This window comes from Pyxicephalus adspersus, chromosome 2, assembly GCF_032062135.1.
Source record: "Pyxicephalus adspersus chromosome 2, UCB_Pads_2.0, whole genome shotgun sequence".
In the NCBI taxonomy this organism is placed as follows: Eukaryota; Metazoa; Chordata; class Amphibia; order Anura; family Pyxicephalidae; genus Pyxicephalus; species Pyxicephalus adspersus.
The window spans coordinates 157520727-157541743 of NC_092859.1; the positions used below are offsets into that span (position 1 = coordinate 157520727).

At 38.9% G+C, this 21017-nt stretch overlaps 1 protein-coding gene across 1 annotated transcript in view; it reads left to right on the plus strand.

The window, feature by feature from the left end:
- PROM2 (prominin 2) overlaps positions 1-21017 on the plus strand; it is a 36383-nt gene that overhangs the window by 9112 nt on the left and 6254 nt on the right. Inside the window, exons 10-17 of the mRNA XM_072399146.1 lie at positions 369-515; positions 3180-3254; positions 4809-4901; positions 12397-12450; positions 13384-13464; positions 14139-14207; positions 17314-17403; positions 18374-18471. Of these exons, the coding sequence (XP_072255247.1) occupies positions 369-515; positions 3180-3254; positions 4809-4901; positions 12397-12450; positions 13384-13464; positions 14139-14207; positions 17314-17403; positions 18374-18471 (707 nt within the window). The remainder of the gene's footprint in view (positions 1-368; positions 516-3179; positions 3255-4808; positions 4902-12396; positions 12451-13383; positions 13465-14138; positions 14208-17313; positions 17404-18373; positions 18472-21017) is intronic.

Below are 21017 nucleotides of genomic sequence, written 5' to 3' on the forward strand. Positions count from 1 at the left end.
GTAAAAAGGTTGAGAAAGGCTGTTATAGACAATAGATTGTTTTATATTAGGTCATTCATAAAACAAGTACTTCCTCTCACAAAGATGGAAGATATAAGTAACTAATCCTATGTTTCATTAAAATAATATGGAATCATCTTGTTTCATTGGTATCATCCTACACTATAATTTGCTTCTTTTAGTTTCAGCTTCAGGCTAGTATATCGGGCTGATATTCTTTCAGTTGACAGTTGAGTCACTATTTGGTATGTGTAATAATAACTAATGAGTAATGTTAATGGGATAAAAGAGACTAAGCTGTAATCCAACTGACAGGTCGCATTGTAATCAACCAGTTTTCTTATTACTTTCCATTCTCCTCCTTGCAGTATACATCAGGTCTTGAGGAAAAGGTTAACAACTTTACTTTGAATGTAGCTCCACTGAAGACGATGTCCACCATAGCTGTGAGGGTTCTAATGGAGTACAACAACAGTGGTGTGGACCAGGTGCCCTTTGACAGCATGCTGGAACAGGTGGGATCCTATCATTGTTTTAGCACAAATACTAAGCTGGACAAGGGATGAGTCTTGCAGCACATACAACTATGTATAAACATAAATGTTATATGATAAAAACCAAAGCAAGGACATTGTTTTTAACCAAATCATATCTATTATGTAAACCCAATAATCAAAATTGTTTTTTTTTTTGTGTTCACTTGGAGTGCAGGGTGCTGGTAACCTTATGGGCTCAGCCCTGATGTTCTCGGGGAGAGCTCCTTGGCCTTCTGGTCGGTTCATTCCCACTCCATTAGTGGGAGTCTTTCTTTGGGGGAGCTCCCAACTTAGTACTTGGTGGGCTGGTTTTGGCTGGCCAACAAAGTAACAGGACCACCTGATTTCTGCCAGGTGGGTCATGTACCCCAGTACCCCTGTCTGGAGCATTTTGCCCTGGGGGGGGGAGTCAAGTGGCCATCCTTGTTAGAGGTTGCATAAAAGCACTCTAGCTGCACTTTTTTGTGTTGGGGTTTTAGACACTAACACTTTTTTCATGACTTTAAAGATTCAAAAAAAATTAGCCAAATGTATTTTAAACCATATTGCCCTACTGCCTTAAAAACTGGAGTTTACCTGATGGGGATGTACACATTACAAACCCAGGACTAAACACTGAGCAATACACTAATCACATAACCTGGGAAAAACATCCTGCCTGGACCTGATGGACCTGGACCTGATGGGGAACCGTATACCAATAATATGGCCAACAGAAAATGTCCCAACACAAAGGAACAAAAGGAAGAAAACAATTGCCCCATTTACATACCTACCAGCATAATTTCCTCTATAGTTTGTATTGACTCATCATTTAATTGGTCATTGGGAAAGCTGACACCTTTACAGATAGCCAAAAAGATTAACGGTGTCAGTGGTAACTGACCTGAGAGTCACAAACTGCCTATTGCTCAGGGAACCCCTAGAAACCTCTTTTGGAAGCCTTGTTGATAAACACTGATCTAAAGAATACACCAAAACATTCCAACTGCCCGCTAATAATAGGAGTATGCTCATTGTAAATCTTGGCAACCATCTGAACCTTGCCTGTATATTCTTTCCATGACTTAGCAGGAACCCTCATAGCTGCTTGCATGGTCCAATATCCACCTGCACGCTTGCCTTTATTTCCTCAGAGTCCAGAATGCGCACCCTCTGGTACTGTTGGCACCAGGCTAAGTAAGCAACATATGCTCCCTTATCTGTGACAGGTGAATAAATTCACCCAGCAGAACCTGTGCCAGCATTCTTCATCTCAGGATTGTTCAACGTTCCAGGCTTTTGTTTTGCTGCTCACCACGATGGGGTGTTGGACCAGGTTGGCCCACTAGTCAGTTCTGCACAGGGTCCCATTGTTGGCCACATTCCCCATTGCCCTGACTGTGAGTCCCATAGTCTTAAGACAAAAATACCAGTTTTTGCAAAAAACAATTTCACCCATCTCTAATCCACATAATGCAAAGATTCCATTCTTCTAAATTCACCCAACAGAAACCATTACATTCACCTGAAGAACATTCAGTCATCCCCATTCACACATCTCCCAATGATTATTAAACAGCTCTTGATTTTATTCCCAAATGTTGTTCAGTTCACACAATGAATAACAAGCAGTTTTATTGAATGAATCACTGGATGAGTCCAAAAGATTCACATCAACTGTAAACAAGTAATCCAGTAGCAAACTCCATCCTCCAACTAAAACAATGTCATAGAGAAGAATCTGTGGTCCATTTATTAAAAACATTTCTGTTTTCAGCTACAACAAGCTAGTGGATTTCCATGTTTTATACCAATTAGTTATCACGTTCCAGAAATGCCCCCAAGGACCAACCTTGCTTGTAGACCTTTTGGCCACTGTTGTTTACACTGCATTGGCTGAGAAAATAAGAGATTATTCACTGCAGAATGCACACTGCATGGGCTTGCATATACTTGCACAGACATGCATTGCATATCTAAACACATTGCATATCTAGAGAATTGTGCACAACTTACATTGACTTGAATGGAAAGGCAAATGTTTGCACCTATGAAGCAGCACGCAGAAGCTCTACCCCACTGCAATGTATCATATATAGCAAGAAATAAATATATTGTTCCTGATTGTTCCTGAGTGATCCAGCAAACCTGGATAATATTATTTAAAAATAATTTAATATTGGTTGGCAAATGTTTCTAATCCTAGACGCAATCCATTGCAGGTTTCATTAATTACCAAGTTTCTTCCATGAATAGTTTATCTTCTTCGGACCTGGAGAGCTTTTATAAATCAGATTAATTATGTCCATACATTGTGCCCATTCTGCACAAAGCAGATACAAGCACAGATATACATTTTTCAAGCAATGTATCAGGCTGCAGGAAGTGCAGTTTAATGCGTGTAATTTGCTAATAAAGACCTGACAAGTCAAATCTATCTTACCTTGTGCATATCCTTTCATGACCACGAAGAAAGGGTTGGTAGGACAAAATGAATCAGTGGTCAGTAGTAGACTGACAATAATCAACAAATCCTAAGTCTTGCATATTGCAGCTGGATGTATCTATGATTACTTTCAGGTAGGGATACTTTATTGAACTTCATGGAAAAAGTAACAAGTTTACATTGCCAGTTCTTATAATTACTCCTTTATGTTCTAGATTCAGGCAAATCTGGTGACTCTTCAAACTATGCAGAGCTTTGTTCCAATGCTGGGAATCCTTTCATCAGTTCAGGTAATCTACACCCACGTGATGTGTATTTATGTTTTTTCACATGAATAAGAAGGCCGCTAAAAGTAAAATGTTTTCATCTAATTATAATATATTTAATTTAGAACTTCAGGAAAATTGTAATGTGCTGCATGTACTAGAAGGAGAACACTGACGGGAGGAAAGAATAGAGTGGGCAGAGAGATGAGCTGGTCAGTGTGCTGCTGCTCTTTAACTGAATAAATGCAGGCTGAAGGCGGCAATGAGGTGACCTAGTTATGTTGCTTTTATCCTTTTGAAGTGGCTCCCCCGCTGCAAAACATGGGTTCAGCACTCTTTTTAGATAAGGGTTGATAAATAAGGGGATAAACTTACCCTATTCCTGGCTTACTCAACAGCATGCGCTCTCCTCCATTGCCTTATGCTTTGGCATGTAGATGGGCCCTTAGTGACCTCCTGAAATTAATTATTTTTTCTATGTACAGGGAAGATTTTAGGCAAAATAGGGCCCTGGGCAAATATGAAATGGGGGTTCCAAATGCACAGCATTCCAGCTCCTTGCACCCCCAACCATTTGGTCAAACAGGGTTCTAGAGTAGATGGTGGCTCTTGGAAATGTATAGTGGAGGCTCCAAATGCACAGAATTCCAACTCCCTGCACCCCCAACCATTTTGTTAATTGGAACTCTGGAGCAGAGGGGAGGCCTGGGCAATTACCAGTTCCTCCTTGAACTGGCCCTGTCTATGTAGCTACAAACCAGTAGTTTACTTAACTATTTAATTATGATCCCTACGATTTTATTATCCTCTTACGGATCTGTCACTTTGGCAGAAGCAAACTCAACGAGCGACAAAATGTTTTGAGAATTGGCCATGTATGCCACTTTCAAAAATGACAGATTAGTTATTTAGGTGAATGAAGTTTCTGATCACCTTATTAAATTAAATATAATAATATTTAGTAATCTAAGAACTATTAGCCACCATACATAAATATGATCACCTTTTTAGAAATCTTGTTTCCTAAAAGTTCTCCATCTTTTATAAATAGGTAAGTTTTCCTCCCATTCTACGAGACTGTAATGATCTATATCTACCTCTTGGCACGTGTACTAACGCCCGACTATCCAATTACAGATATTGCCCATAGCAGTGCAATGGTTTTACATATCAAAGTTAAGTAAATGGTTCCAGATATTGTCCTTGGAAAGTATTTATTTTTAAACAAATGTTGGATTTTAATTTGGCTGTAGATAGCAGGAGCTCCGGTCTTTACCAAACTCTTTTATCATCCAACAGTCATATGTGGTGCCCCAGTGATTGACCTCTTTGTGACCACTCCAGACCTACCACCATTGGAGGACATATGCTGCCTCTCATATAATTCGGCACTGATTTTATCTATAGCTTCTCATTCTATTAATAAACTTGATCAGGCTCCCAGAGCGGACATTAATCTTTGGGATTGAGTTGTGTAATTACACCAGGATTACATGAAGTGGCATGGTGCCCTCCATAATCTGCCTAAGGTCATGCCACATTCTGTTCTGATTTCTTGTGTGTTTGTTTTATTCTCAGAATAACGCGATGATAAGAAGTCAGTTGGAAAAGGAGACGAGCACTTTGCAAAATATACTGAATACTACCGTGCGAGATCAAGAAGCTGATTTGGTAGGTTTAACATTTACCTAAACCACCAACCTAAAGCCTTCCAAATCCCAATTGGCCTGGCATTGAACACGTATGTATTGGACTATCTGACATGTCTCAGAGTCAAGAGCTGGTCATTCTCTTTTTAAATTATTTCCCCAAACACACCAATGACCAGTTTGTCAGTGTCAACCATCAAGTACCACCCAAAAAATCTGGATAAAGTAGAATGAACTGCAGTCATTGGATTTTCCAACCAACCCATTTAGGGATTTAACAGGTTCTGGAGGAATAGTTGGGTTTACCACTGACAACTACAAAAAGTCAAAAGAATAATATAAAATGACTCATTTTGACCGATAACTGCCCCTGTATGTGGGTGTATATATTAGAACAGTTATCATGTTGCATCGAACCATTTACCACTGAAAGGGGTGCTAAAAATGGTCAGCAACTATTAATTAAGGTAAGACCATTATCCCAGATATAAAGTAACACAGTAAGGTTGAAAATAGACACAAGCTTATAAACATGAAATAAAACATACTACAAACCAGCATATCCCAGATAAAGCCATATAATCACAGTTGATCCAGAGGAAGGCAAAAAAGTAAAAATGTTTCTGTAACAGCTTAAAACTTGAAGTTATACCTAAATTTGTATGTCACATATGTAAAGTCCATCTAAATCTACTGGTCCATCTAACATTTACCTCTGCTGTGCAAGGGTGGCTACATTGCTTGTCCATAGATACAGTGGAGGAGGAGGCGTAGCCACAGACAGGAAGTGTAATAATGGCCAAACTACCTAAAAAATTCAGCAACTACCCCTATGGATTGGTAAACTACAGTGTATTAACCTTTTTTGGGTATAGATACAATCGAAAAGGTTCAGGTATTTATGTTCAGTCTGTTAGATGTAACAAACGAGTACCCAACCAAAGTTTCTGGGTGTTGTAAACAAGACTACAGTGATAGATTTAGCCAGATTTTCCAACAAACCACCAATTAAGGCAATGTTCAGCCATGATAGTTGGGATTACCATTGACAAATACTAATAATAAAAATATTAGTAGCAGGGGTTCCCCGAGATCTGTGCGTTCCCCCCTATGTTAAATGAGCAGAGAAAGAAATATAAGGACAGGCAATGCTGTGACTGCTACTGCCTGCTTAAGATTCCTACATTAAACCCTATGAACCAACATCACAAGACATTGGGTAATACTATGGAAAAGGAATCCATAGACTGCTGGAGGCCATAGAACCATAAATGCTTAAGTGGCTTCAGATAATAATATATTCACTGTCACTATATTATACTGTGACCTACATCAGAGAAGATCCCTGGCACTAGCGGTTAATTAACCTCTTGTGCCACGGATAGCACACTGTTCTCATTGAATGCGACCACATTCATTGAGAAGATGCCCGGCACTAGAGGCTATATGGGAACAAGTCTCCCCATTTATTCAACGCTAGTTACCTTTCCTCAGCCAATCACGGAGCACTAGAGGTGATGAATGGGGAGTCCCCATTTAACCTCTTGTGCCTGGGGATCCCACACTGACAGGAGGATTTCCACGGCTGTGCAGCCGTGCGAATCATCCTGTCATTGTGGGATAACCTTTAACAAAATAAAAGTTAGTTACACAAATCAAAAACATTCATTAAATTACTATTAATTATAAATTCATTTTTAACACATTTTTTTACACACGAATTTGCGCCAATCCCGTGTTTTTCGGGTCGGGTCTATCCAAATTCAAACAGCCATATTTGGGTCGAATATAAAGACAACCTGAATTCGAACACCAACACTAGTAATAAGGTACCAGATCGCTATATCTTTGTTCTCCATTTTTGCAAATCTGATCATCATTTTTAACAACATATATTAGTGCTTTATTCATCCTAAATCAGAAGCTCTATTGTGTTAAACAGAGTTACTGATGGATACTTTTTCTAGCTATCGTCTCCACTTTAAGAAGTGGTAAGTGACCCACCAACTTTCATTCTGACCTCCATTGTTGCCACTATTGTAGCCATCAGTAGCGATCATGTGTATTGATATTTGAATATTGGTGCGCTTTGGTACCATTTGACCTGATCTGAAAATTATCCAGTGTGAAACTTTGCCTATTTGTAGTCTTCCTGTTATAGAGACCGGTCACAACTGCTCCCTCTCCTTGTTTGGGGTGACTGGTCTTGTATCCGCCCCTCCTGTGGTTTTCTGGAAGCAGCCTGTAGTAGTTGGACCTACTGCATCCCTCCCACCCAAATCTGTGATCTCTGCACATTGATGTCATTGATATGGTAATACCTGGAGTTGCAAAAGCATTTATTGCTCACAAAGTAAGGAAAAAACATATCCCAGATAAAATCCTTAAGGCATAGTTGATCCAGAGGAAGGCAAAAAAAAACTTTATAAAGTCTGTTTCAATTTGCTTCAATAGGGGAACAAATTCCTCCCTGATCCCGCGAGGCAATCAGATGTTCAATGAATCAACAGCCTGTGTTGTCTCTAGTTTAAAATTTGAATACCCATTTTATACTGTATCTATTGAAGAATACATTCAAACAAAAGTTTTTGTGCCCGGAGTTCAACTTTCGGTGCAGTTCCTATTTACTGAACATCAATGAGAATGTGGCAGATTGAGGGGTAACTACTTTGAAGCTGAATTATAGATTCACCAAATACTCCAATTATGACTTCCCTAGCAATCAGTGACATTACAGCAGCATGAGACACGGGATCTCAAGATCTTTGTCTGCTGTGTAAATTATGTTAATGTTGCATTTAATTGCTAATAATGCTGATTCATTAGTTGTGAAATTCATTGAATTCATTTCCAGAAATTACTTCTACATTAAACACACAACAGTGAAGTAATTGTAATGACTTGGTGGTGACATATTATCGATTTTATTTTTTTCATTATTTTGCAATATATATTCCAATTATAGGGCAGGTTGAACAGCATTACAAGGTTGGGTATGAAGCAACTGGAAAGCCTGGTGAGCCCTAACCAATAAAAATGCCCTATACTGTCTGTAGAGCAGCCTTTCATGACCTCTGGGGTAATCTCCAGAAGCCCCTACTAAAACCAATATGCTGGAGATCAGTGGAGCAAATGCCTCCTAAATTGGTGGCCAATGGCCAATGGAAACAATGCCCCTTACAGTGGTGGCTAGAACACCTTCATATACAACTACAAGAGTCATTACACATTACCAGTTATTCAATTGGCTCTAACAAGTGGCCATGGCCCCAATCTTTAAAAGGGTATCATCCAAAGTTCGAGGAACCCTTGGCAATGTCTGGAGGAGCCAGAGGTTCTGAAACAATGGTTGAAAATGGCTGCTCTAGAGAATCTGTAACTCACCTGAAATACACAATTCAACCATTTTTGCTGTCTATAATAATACTTGATGTTATTAGAAGATACCTACCCAATGGTATAGTTAAAGTTTTCTTGAACAACTTTTTGATCAGTGATGGTTTAGTGCAGGGGTGTCAAACTCTGGCCCGAGGGCCAAATTTGGCCCCCTAAAAGAATTTTTTTGCCTCCCCTCAAAGGATTTCTAAATATGAATTGCAGCTGGCCCTCCACTGCATTGAAATAGTGCCGCTACTACAATTGCCTGCATCACTCCCTTCTATAGACCAGCGGCCTCTCTGCCTATGTGTGGCCCTGCATTGGACTGTTTTATAGACGCAGGAAATTGTAGCAGTGGTGCTATTTCTCTAATATTGGCTTGTTCTGGATTGATGAATGTTAAGCAAAACCTATTTGTTTCCATATTAAAAGGTGAGAAGGGAAAAGTTCCTCAATTTTTTCAATAAACTTTCAAGTTTGGCCCTCGACTTTGTCCAAGTTTTTAATTTTGGCCCTCTGTGGATTTGAGTTTGACACCCCTGGTTTAGAGTAAAATAAGGGTCTGTCTGTAGCCCACAGCCCATCACAGTTCTTGTCTTCTAATCTACTGTAGAAAAGATCCAGCAGGAATTTAATTGGATACTCCATGATCTCTTGTTCTTGGAATTTAACATTCCACAGTCCTAGATCTAACAAAGATGATTCAACACACTAAATAATTGTCATTGAATACAAACCAATAATCACATACCGTTAGACAATCATTTGTTTAAAATATTCCAACAATGTAAAAAGATGATTTCACTCAAGTGAAATGAACAATCCATCCTGATGGATTCAGTATGGTGATTACTTGTCATCCTCTATCTGTACAGATGTCATTAGACCATGTTTTGCACACAGCAGACCATGCATGGCCAGAAGAAGTGTTATCTTTATCAATCACATCTGCAGGATTGCCAAACCCTGAGAAGGATCGTGTTGTTGCCACATCATGGGTTGATCTCTCTCATTGATGGGTTGAAATGTCATTGATGAGCACTCATTTTGCACATAAATTATCTCATTTGTATTTTGCTTAAGATTGAAATAAATCAACCTACTAAAGGATATCCCAATAGTCCACTGAACTAAGATTTACAACAAACACCCCAATCAGATATTTTAGTTTAGCACCATGGAATATAGATTGGCATAGGGCTTTCCCATTTGATTGTTTTAAGAGGAAATGATTGAATTTCTGAATTAAATGTGATTGATATTGAAAGTAGAATGGTAAAAACAAAACTTTGATTGGTCATGTTTGAAAATTTCCATTGAAGTATATATGTATCTGACAGATGTTGGGGATCTGTTTATCCATTTCGTTGCTTTACTCCATTTGAACTATTGATTGATTACAGTGGGCCTGATTGATTAAAGTTCTGGAGAAGATAGACTATCATGGGTGATCCAGCAAACCTGGAATGGGAAATTTTGGCTTCTCTCTCCTGCGCATAAGGGCAGTTCTGAGCCCGGGCCGGAATGCTCTCTCTGGTTTAATTAGAATAGCTCCTCCCGTCGGCCAGTCAGTAAATATCCTCTTAATCGCCCTTGGCTATTTAGCTAGCTCAGACGCAGCACACTGTGTTCGTGCAACGTGTCTCCACTAGAGCAGAGGCCCCTAGCTCTGCTGAGCATTTCCTATACATCTGTTGGTTGATTCAGTGTTTCCCCTATCCAGCTCCTCTGTTAACTCCTTGTTGCCCAGTCTCTTGTTTCCTAGCCTATTCCTTTGTGCTGTTCCAGTGTTCCTCTCTGTGGATATCCATGTGTGACCTGTGCCTCCCGTGGCCCCTGTGTCACTGTTGTCTATTTCCTGGATCCCAGGTATTTGACCCCTGGCTTGAGACCTGACCTCTCTTGCTTTCTGCCTGCCTCGGGCCCAGCCATTCCTAGACAATCTCCCGCCTAGTTATTTGGTACCGTGTATCCTCCTGCCTACCCTGGTGTGGCCAAGGACCGTAACCTGGCAGTAACCAGCAGCGCAACATCCTTACCACCAGAGGCTCTGGAGAAGACCTAGTTGCCGCTTAGACTCTGTGCCTTGGCCCTTCTCAGGGCCCACACCACTTTTGTGAAAGCCATAGCACCCCCTAGAGGCTCAGACTCCCTAACCGTGACACATTTGCTAATATTTGCCAAACGTTTTCTATCCTGGGCCAGATTCATTTCAGGTCTGCTGGATCCCTGAAGCTCACCCATGATAGTTTACCTTCTCCTGTCTTGGGGAACTTTATTAAAAATAAAGGCCCAGTGTATGATAGTGAAATCAGTTGATTTTTAAATAATGGCATTTATATCAAACAAATTGATCGAATTAAACAGTAACTGAAGTCAATTTGAGTAGGGCTGGGTTAAGAGCCTTTTCTGTAGTGAATCCTCTTTTCCGAAACAATGAAATTAGAGGATTAACTTCTCTTTTGTAGACAAAAAACAAAAAAAACAAAGCCATGCCAAACCTCAAAGGTGCTGCAGATGAAAGATTTACGGGAAGCTTAGAAGTCAAAACAAAGAGTTTATATACTGACATGATCTGTAAATGCCAAACAGAAAAAAAGGAAAATAGACATTTAAAAACTCCCTCACTTATAAATGCAGATTCATTGTATTCTTTTCTGTTGGTTTCCATAATAGGCCTCTCTATAAGGCAGTGAAATCCTCATTCACCAATCATTCATTCATTGCTAAATAAAAAGTCCTGGAAGATTTTCCACCTTAGAGTGTCTGGTCAATGTCATATTCCACTCTTTATAAAAAGACCTCCTAGTCTGTTATCATGTGGTTACAATTTTTGAGATTTTATCCTCTGTTTTGAAGCACCATAAATGCCAATGCAAACCCTATGTTTCAAAGATGCATGCAAGACATAAAGCTATGCTGCATTTCTGAAAATGTCTCTCTGTAGCAATCCACCTGTCGTAATTCTGCCACTTCTCATCTTAGTAAACCCCCCATGTAACACTGACATTTTAGTCCTTAAAGGACCCATTTGTAAAAGACGTAGTCCCTTAAGGAGGTAGCAGAAGTTGTTTGTCTGTTCTAACAAGAGAATTAATGAAAAGCCCCTTTTTCAATGCCAGGTTGTGATGTGCTTACGGCCATGAGGAATTAAAATCCCAACCCAAAAATGTTTATATAAAACATTGATATGTTTTTTATTTACGTATAAGGGGGATATGATCACCCTGTATAAATATATAAACGGTCCATATAGAGAACTCTCTTCCCAAATATTCACTTTAAGGTCGTTACAAAGCCCAAGGGGGCGCTCTTTGCATCTGGAGGAAAAGAAGTTTAAGCTCCGGATAAGGAAGGGATTCTTCACTGTAAGGTCTGTGAAAATGTGGAATTGGCTCCCTCAGGAAGTAGTTTCAGCAACTATTATAGATTGCTTTAAGAAAAAGCTGGATGATTTCTAGAAGCACAGAATATAACTGGGGATTAAAGCATTAAAATAAAGAGAACAGTGGCTGCTGATCCAGGGAACATCCTATTGCCTCATGGAATCAGGAAGGATTTTTTTCCCCTGTTGAAGTAAAATGTATCTGGGTTTTTTTTGCCTTCCTCTGGACCAACTATGTCCATAGGGTTCTATATGTGGCATTTGTTTTTTTCCCTAGTGGTTGAACTTGATGGATTTATGTCTTTTTTCAACCTACTATGTACCTATATATGGATACCAGTATAAACAACAAACATAATATGATACACAGATGGTTAACAAAGAACATTACACAGTAAAGAACCATTGGAAAAAAGGTCTATATACAACCACTTATTTAACTCTGGAGCCACTCCCAAAATATCTATACACAGAGAAAGGAGGATATACCTATATGGGAAATTTTTTGGATGAAGCAAACCAAATCTCAGGGTTCTCCCTCTATTGTTCTTTGTACTAATTCTTTAGACATGGTCTATATTTGTCACTGTGACATTTATGTTGTTTATCACCTCTCTGTTATTAATTTATTACTTATGTACTGCACCACAAAGATGATGGCTATAAAATCAGCAGGAATTATAAAATATTGCCATACATATATCTAAATAATCTGTACCAAATGTGCATAGATGAATATTTTTGATTTTTACAGCGGAAGTTGAATAACAGTCTCTCCACGGTGGCCTCTCAAGTACCTGAACTTAAAGTAAGTTGTTGGCATTGCCTAAATTTTGCTCTTTTACAAACATATATATATATATATTTTTTTTTTTTTTACATTCAACCCATATGAGCCTATTTGACATCCTTTTCCAAAACCAAAGTTATTAATCTACAGCCTCCACTCCACAGCTTTTTACAGGATTTTTTTTTGGAAAAGAAATACCCAGTGTCTTTTAAGCCAAATAAGCATTTGTGAGGTTAGGTACTTAGCTTGCAATTGGCAATTCATCCTATTAGACAATTGTTAGCATTCAGGTTGGGCTCCATGTAGGGCCTGAAAATTCCTCAACACCATACTTGTCAAACCATGTTTTTACAGAGCCTGAGGTCACTTTTTTGAAAGGTTACCCACACTTTTGGCCACATATCTTACAAATATTGAATGGGGTTGTTGTCTTTAATACTTCATGCCTAAAGATAGATGAGGTAGACAGATGACCTTGGTAAGGAGTTGAAATGCTCCACACAATGGGCCATATGCCCCAATGTGTCATTTCAGGTATTGTTGAGGATTTTAATTAGACAGTAGTTAATACAACTCAGTTATTGCTGTGGTTATAAAAAATTAATGGCTGGGAGGTATTTGAGGATTGAAAGATTTTACAACTGTCTCTATTTCTCAGACTCCTTTAGCGTGTAATATTGTTTTCAATGCAATATACAGATTTCTTGTATTATCATAGAGTCATAGTTACGTAACCCAAAACCTGGGATATATTTCCATTAGTTAGGCACAACCACCCTTGGGTTACAGGTGCTTTAGCCTATATACATTTATTTATTCCATTGAAACTGGAGCAATTCTCTTCTTTCCATTGATAAAACTGACAAGGTTAGAAGTATATCATGTCTGTATTTGTCATTCACATTCAAAACTGCAATGCAATTCCCCTAATAAATACCTTTGTAACTTCAGGATGGTATTCAACGTACAGTCCAAGACATCAACTTTCTGACTGGACCTTTGGTGGAAGGATTTGTAGAGATGCTGAGAAATGTAAGTTAAACAGAAGCAGTGCTCATGTTTTCCATGGTGTAATCTTCATTTCTAAGATCAAGAAAGCATAACTGGTCACTAAATACCAGCTTTTCTCAACCAGGGTTCTGTGGGACCCTAAAGTTCCTCCTAGGATTGATAGAGGTTAATTATTGCAGGGATTCCCTGAAGACCTGAAAGTTCGTTAAAGAGTTCCCTCATGTTAAAATAGTGGAAAAATACTGCTATATATTATGCAGAACTCACTAAACAAGTTGTTTTAATTGCATCCTTTAAGGTAGACAGCTGCTGGTACAAAATCCCATGTTAGCTTCCCTTAACTCAGGTCTCGCTTCTTGGAGAACCTTCTCCATGGAACGCAGTTACTCTTCAACCCTGGTCATAAGATAGCATGCCATATTTTACTCATCCTTATGTCAGGCATTGTGATATCCTTGTTCCGGCTGGACTTCCAAAGACATTACATGATCATAATTTGCTTGCAGTGAGACGGAGCTAGGATCCCCAGGGGAAAATATCCTACCTTGGATTAGGCACGAGGTATAAAGAGTCATCTGGTGATTGAACACACTTCCATTTAACTACAAACCAAATATTCAGTTTAAGGTTCTTCTGATCCTTTAGGTATCTGATCTTGTAAAACATAAGTAACTTATTTCTTGTTTTTTCTCTAGGAGAGCAAATGTCTTCTCAATCAATCTATAGGATACTTTTCCCAATACATTGACTGGGTGAAAATAACAGTAAGTAGAAAACAATTGTATTATGTGAAAGAGAGATATTACTATTCTATCAATTTCCTTCAGGTTTGGTATGGAGAAATAGGAAAGGAATTAGCTATACTCCTGGTTTTGATTTGGTGACCTCAAGCTTTCTGTCCAGTCCCATCTTGTGCCCATTTAGATGCGACCCACTCTTTCTTCATCCAGTATTCTCCAGATGGCAGCTTAGCATTTTGGATTTCCGCGTCTTGTGGCTCAACATATAAACACATTCAGATAGTGAGGAGGAGTAAAACCCTTTCTATACAAATTTTGGATTTACCCTCACTTTTGGATATTATTTTTGAAAATCAGAGAGGGTAAATTTTCCTAGCAGGGGCACAGACAGAAGTAAAAACCCCACCACTGCATCCAAAACATATATACATATATAAACTGGATATATTGGCAAATTTCTTTTGTATCACTGATCAATTAAAACATTTAAAGCTTTTCTAAATCAAGACGTTAACAAGGTTTAAGAACACGATGCCTAGTGTGAATGGGCCCTAAGTAACTTTATTGTCTATATGTAGGGCCAGTCAGTAGATGTTGATATATTGATCAGCTAGATCATTAAAAGTGCCTTCCTAATGTCATGTGTGCCCACCTATTTGCCAGCAAAGCTGTTCTGAATCATAGAGGCCTTGAATTTGTAAGACCCCTGAAGGTGTCTTATGACCTGAAGGTCCTCCGACCTACCTATTTCCCATATGATATTCTTATTCCATCTCTTTAACAGGTAAATAACACACCTGTGCATCCACATCTAAAATAAAAATATTTTATCAGACCAAGCCATCTTCTTCCATTGCTCCAATGTCCAATTCTCATCAGCATGGGCACTATAAATGGTCTGCAGACACAGGGTCCCATGCACAGCAAGCTGCAATGCACGGTGTGTCCTGACACCTTTCTTCAAAGCTAGCATTATGTTTTTCAGAAATTTGTAGCACTTCTGTGGAGCACACCAAATTGTCTGCCACCACCACCACACGTTAAAAAACCTTGGTTGCCATGACCAGGTTGCCACTTCACCAGTTGTCCTGTCCTAGACAACCTTTGGTAATTACCGACCACTCCATACCACTCCACAAGATCTGTCATTTTGCAGATACGCCTAACTAGTTGTGTCACCATCACAATTTGGCCCTTGAGTTGCTTGGATCCTTACATTTGCCCATTTTTCTTGCTGGGTTGTCCACAGGTTGCCCAATATACTCCCACCAGGAACCATTAAAGAAAGCTAATCAATGTGCTTGATACAGAATTACAAGCAAGAAACATATTTAGAATTGTTCAATTTTCATTTTATTTGCATTTTAATTTTTGAATATATTTATTTTAGTTGTTGCACTAAAGTATTAGTATTTTTTATATAGCTAATCGAGCATCAATTTTTTACTGTGTTTGCATTGTCCCAATTACGTGGTTTAAGGGGCCAAAGCCTTTTTGGTCCAACAGTTGGACTATAAGTAAAGAAAGAGAAAAGGTAGGCTTTTTTGATGGCACGGAGGAGGTGATTATATATAAAAGCAATATAATTTTTTATTAGAGTACAAAAATCTTAAAAATAGTAATAAAACAATGTAACAGAATAGCATAATAAAGTATACCATCCACAATATATTTGGTGATAGAGAAAATCACAGACTTGCATATAGGTCATGAATCAAGAAACGGGGTCTCCTTCCGTGGAAGCCCATCTGGGCGAAACGCGTTGGAATGATTATGCTATTCTGTTACATTGTTTTATTTATTTTGATTTATTTTGATGTAAAATTTATATTGATTTTATATATAATCACCTTCTCCATGCCTTCAAAAAAGCCCACCTTTTCTCTTTCTTTCCTTATAGTTGTTGCAATATTTTTATTTAGTTTCTACAATATAACAACAGGCACTGGTTGCCGGTTATTAGTATATAATGAGAAGCCCGTCATCTGTAAATATAGCTCTGCTAATTCATAATTAGGAGAAGCAGAGGCCACGTGTAATGTTTCCCAATCATTAATTTACTGTTTATCACTAGTAAGTGATACATTAATTCTGCGCTCAGGGCGTGTCCCTCATTCTCTGTATTGCTCATTGAAGTTCGGCAATTTCCAGCTGTGTAACAGGTAAAACCGGTTCTTCCTAATATTACTACAATAAAAAAAAAATCTCAGTTATTATGAACAACAACAAATACCATATTACACCATTTATTTAACAACAACTAAGTTAAAATGCAGAACTAGTGTGTAAAATAAAAATCCCCCCACCACTTCCTTTGGCATGAAGAGGGTAAGTATCAGTCTGGTGCTGCTCATGAAATGCATTGATTAATTGATCAACAGGAAGTGTGACCATCCCGGTAAAAGACAGAGGCCGTTTGCTAGTCTGGAGCATTCAGGTGTGTGTTAACACAATGCCAAGGAGGAAAGACATCAGCTATGAACTCAGAGAAGCAATTGTTACTGCCCATCACTCTAGGAAGGATTTCAAGGCCATTTCTTTGTATAGAGAATACTAATGTAACCACCCACATCCATTATACCTAATTCCGAAGAATCATGAGACAGTGTTCCTATAGGCAGTAGCTGACAAAGCACATATTGTCTACATAAATAAACATTTTCATAGTGAGAACAAATTTTAATAATAGATACTTTGTTTGTGTGCTTGCTGCACCTAATTAATTCTTAATGTGATCTCCTTTAATATTATCACATTAGAAAAAAAAACAATAAATTTTCCCAAACTTTTTAACATGGGGAAAACCTTGAAATAACTTTCAGGTCTTCAGGGCCCCCTCCTATAATGGTGGTCAGTAGGAAGAACTCCTCTTACATTGTCAGCCAGTGGGAAGAATGTCACCCTTACAGATGATTGGTATCACTTCATCTTACCTGAGAGGTACAAACGGCTCTTTGCTCAAGGAACCTCTGTGCTGTGCGATGTGTACAGAAGTTGTTGTATTCTGCATAGCCATCCATGAGGGGCCCCAAGGGCCGTTGCTCTCCTTGCTCATCTGACTTTTACTTTATCAAGCACAATTAATGTGATTTGTTCCTGCCAGTCAGAGCGTGTACATTTTGTGTTGCAGATTACACAGGACATTGCCTCCTGCCGCTCGGTGCCTGCAACACTTGACAATGCCCGTGTGATTGTCTGTGATAATGTGGCCCACCCCTGGGTAAGTAGAGTGCCAAGAAATTATCTAAGTGGGTTTATTAAAATATAACAATTCTAGCAGAATGTAGAAGTGCTCCTATGTGTACACTTTACAAAAAGTAACTGTTTAAAGTGAACTGAAGTCCAGGCAAATTAGTAACTTGCCATAAAAAGGTTAGCTTGCCATTTCATTTGTACATCTCTCTATCCGGTTCTGATGTTTGCACAGCTTTGTCACACTACATAGCCCTGTCTAGCAGGCAAAAGATTTGATTGTTATCTGTAGGAGGTACACTTGCAGGTCTTGTCCCTTCAATAGCTTGTGATTGGACAGTGAAGAGAGCAGTAGCACGCTGATAAGCTCATACAGCTGCCCATAGAGAATAAATAGAGCAGTAATGAGCTGTTCAGTACCGGCCGTGGTAAAATGTGCAGCTGCTGGTTCTTTAAGAATCAGTAATATAGTCGGTGGAGCAGCCACCAGATACCAGCCACTAGGAGCCACCTAGGAACTGCGGGCACAATTTTCTTGCTGCATACTTGCACCAGATCTATTGCTTACTTTACTAATTACAAGTACACAGAATTTCACTTTGAAACTCAGCAATCAACTGATTTTTTGGGGGGTTCTAATTGTTCCAATTCCAATTTGTGGAAAAATAGGACATGTCTACTAAATACAGAATATACTCAAGTTGTATTGAATGTATGAATGATCCAGTTCTATTTCTACCTGGTAAAAACGGTGGGAAAGGCAGAATCTTAAAGTGCAGCGTATTGGGACTTTGAACTGATTGATTACTGATGGTTTGTTTGAGCACAAGATCGGCTCAAGGTCACGAGGTCAAGGTCACGAGGTCAAGGATCGGCTTATGCATTGGACATTAGCTGGAGGAAGTCATGGAAACACTCATAGTAATGGCAGCTCACACAAATATACTTGATAATCCATTACCATATGGACATTCTAAAAAGTCTTCTGTTTGTTCTAGAATGGCTTCTGGTTCTGCCTTGGTTGGTGCACCATCCTCCTCATCCCTAGCATCTTCCTGACCATCAAATCGGAACAGCTTCTTGCCCCCAAATCTCGGTGAGTACAAATCAGCCTCAGCTTTGGTAATTATCTATGTGTAATAAGCAACAATTAAAACTGTCTCTGGTTCACACATTCATGATTCAGGTAGCTTAGAGGTCCACCATTTACCAACCCCTTTGATCATTCAAAATCCCCTCTACCTTCAACCCATAATTAGGACAGACACCGATTATGGGTATAAATGGCCATACTGGCCACTTTATTTATTAACCATCAATTGTTATTATCTTAAAAACATCCATAAAGCATTGGAGCACCATACTTTATAATAATAACTTATCAACCATGTCCACATTGTCCACTAAAACTCCACCAGAATGATCTCCATAGAGTTGGTTCTTTCTGGCCCAATCCCAGAATCTCTTATGGTCTGCATCACCTTAACTTGTGGCCCTCAACTGCACAACACAGGCTCGAAGACAAACCACCCTTGCAGCCCTCCAATCCCAATCTCCACCCACCATCATTTAAAAGATTTCTCCTTTTTATTACATATTCAAGGGACATCACAGGAAACCACAATATCACCAACACTGCTCACTGATGACCCCTCTGAGCTCAACATGATCTCCCAAACACTTAACGGGTGGCTTCTTCAATGCTACTCCACTACGCCTCCCAATTCTGCTTCCTCCCCCTATTTCTTCCCCTATACCATCTCCACCGACAGTTAATTCCCTACAATCACCTGTCCCCCTACCTTTCCACACTTAATTCATTCCTTTATCTCTTGTGTTTGTGAAAAAAGGCTTTAGAGCCTCACATTTGTATGCAATCTTTTCATTCCATCCACTTAATTAAAGCTGAAAGTTTGCAGTTCAACTGCTTTAGAGTTGTTTCATTTAACATTAATTGTGATAATGTACAGAACCAAACTTAGAAAAAAGTTGGCTCTGTCCAAATATTTATGGACCTAACTGTAAAACCTACCCATCCCACAAATACAACCACTCCCAGCATTGTCTTCTCAGCTGGAAGCACCAATCCCACCATCGATTGATGGTCTTTGAAATTCTTTACTGGAAATGTTTAATAGGGCTTTGTTAGGATTTGGACTTTGTAGGTCTGTGCCTATAGGTAGGAGAGACAATGAAGATGATTTCCCTTGTGTCATTACTGACTTCCTATTTTGGACCAATCAATGTTCAAAAATCAGATAATAAATTCTATTGATTAAATATTAACCCCAATTTCACCCATTACGCTGACATTGTTTTACAAATCCCAATCAACTGCACATAATTTGATAATCAGTGGTAGGTAGATTTTAGCTGCATCAGAAATCTACAAATATAAAATAAGAAACAGCTTCATATATACTTTGTTCATTCCTTACTAATGGCCTGATTCACCGAGTCTCAGTTATCGCTACAATAAACTAAACTTTGCATATTAAGGGGTTTATTTATAAAGCAGTGAATCTGACATACCCTGAAACATTCCTGGTGGAGAATCTTGTAAGGCTATGTGTTTCAATGGCAGTAACTGATTCTTCACCAGGGAATGTCATTCCCTGAAACATTTCTGGTGGGAATCCATCCCTGTGTAAAAAATAGGACCCTATGTGATTATATATATATATACATTTCCATCAGTTTTACATATATTACCTGTATGGCTCTTGTTCTTTTCTTTGTAGACCTTGTTGACCCCTCTGTAAACACATCATTCATGGTTATCACCATAGATTTTGATTTTGGTCACATTGCTCCAAATTATTCTGTTCCAGACATTTTGAGGCTTGGTGGTTTTGTCATATTGGTGCAGCAAATCACCAATACCTCAACCCACAGTGCCAAAAACAGCATGACCCATTGTTTACTGCATTGACTTGAATGGGGTGTCCACTGCAATACGCCTCAGTGAATGAGAACATGATCATAACAGTGCACAGAAATCTAAAGCAAATCTTCACCACCATGAACCTAAAATCTGTATGACAAACTCTTCATTGGGTTGGTTCAAGTCTCAATAACATTCACAGTACTTGATCTCCAGTATAGGGGGTTTTCTTCAGCATTGGTTGCTTTTAAATTTTATCCATTTGGAAATAATAAATCATAAAAATGTGATTTTTTTGACCACATCTGCTGGCCATAAAAAGGACCTTTGTCTGAACTGCACATCATGGCATTGGTTGTTCATACTTTTTTCAAATGACGGGTGCCAGAGTACACATAGTCATAGTCATCCATACAGGATGTCTATAATCTACAAGCAGACCTGGATGTACTGTGTGATTGGGCAGCCAAGTTGCAAATGACATTTAATACAGATAAATGTAAAGTTATGCACTTGGGAGCTAACAACATGCATGCTTCATACTGTCTATGGAGAATACATTTGGGCGAGTCGGAAATGGAAAAGGACATGGGGGTTCTGGTAGATCATAGACTTAATAACAGCATGCAATGCTACCCTGTTTCCCCGATGATAAGACACTGTCTTATTTTTTTTTGAAGGACAAAATATGCTCTAGGGCTTATTTTCAGGGGGATGCCTTATTTACCCATGAAGAAGACTACAGTACACAGTTATTG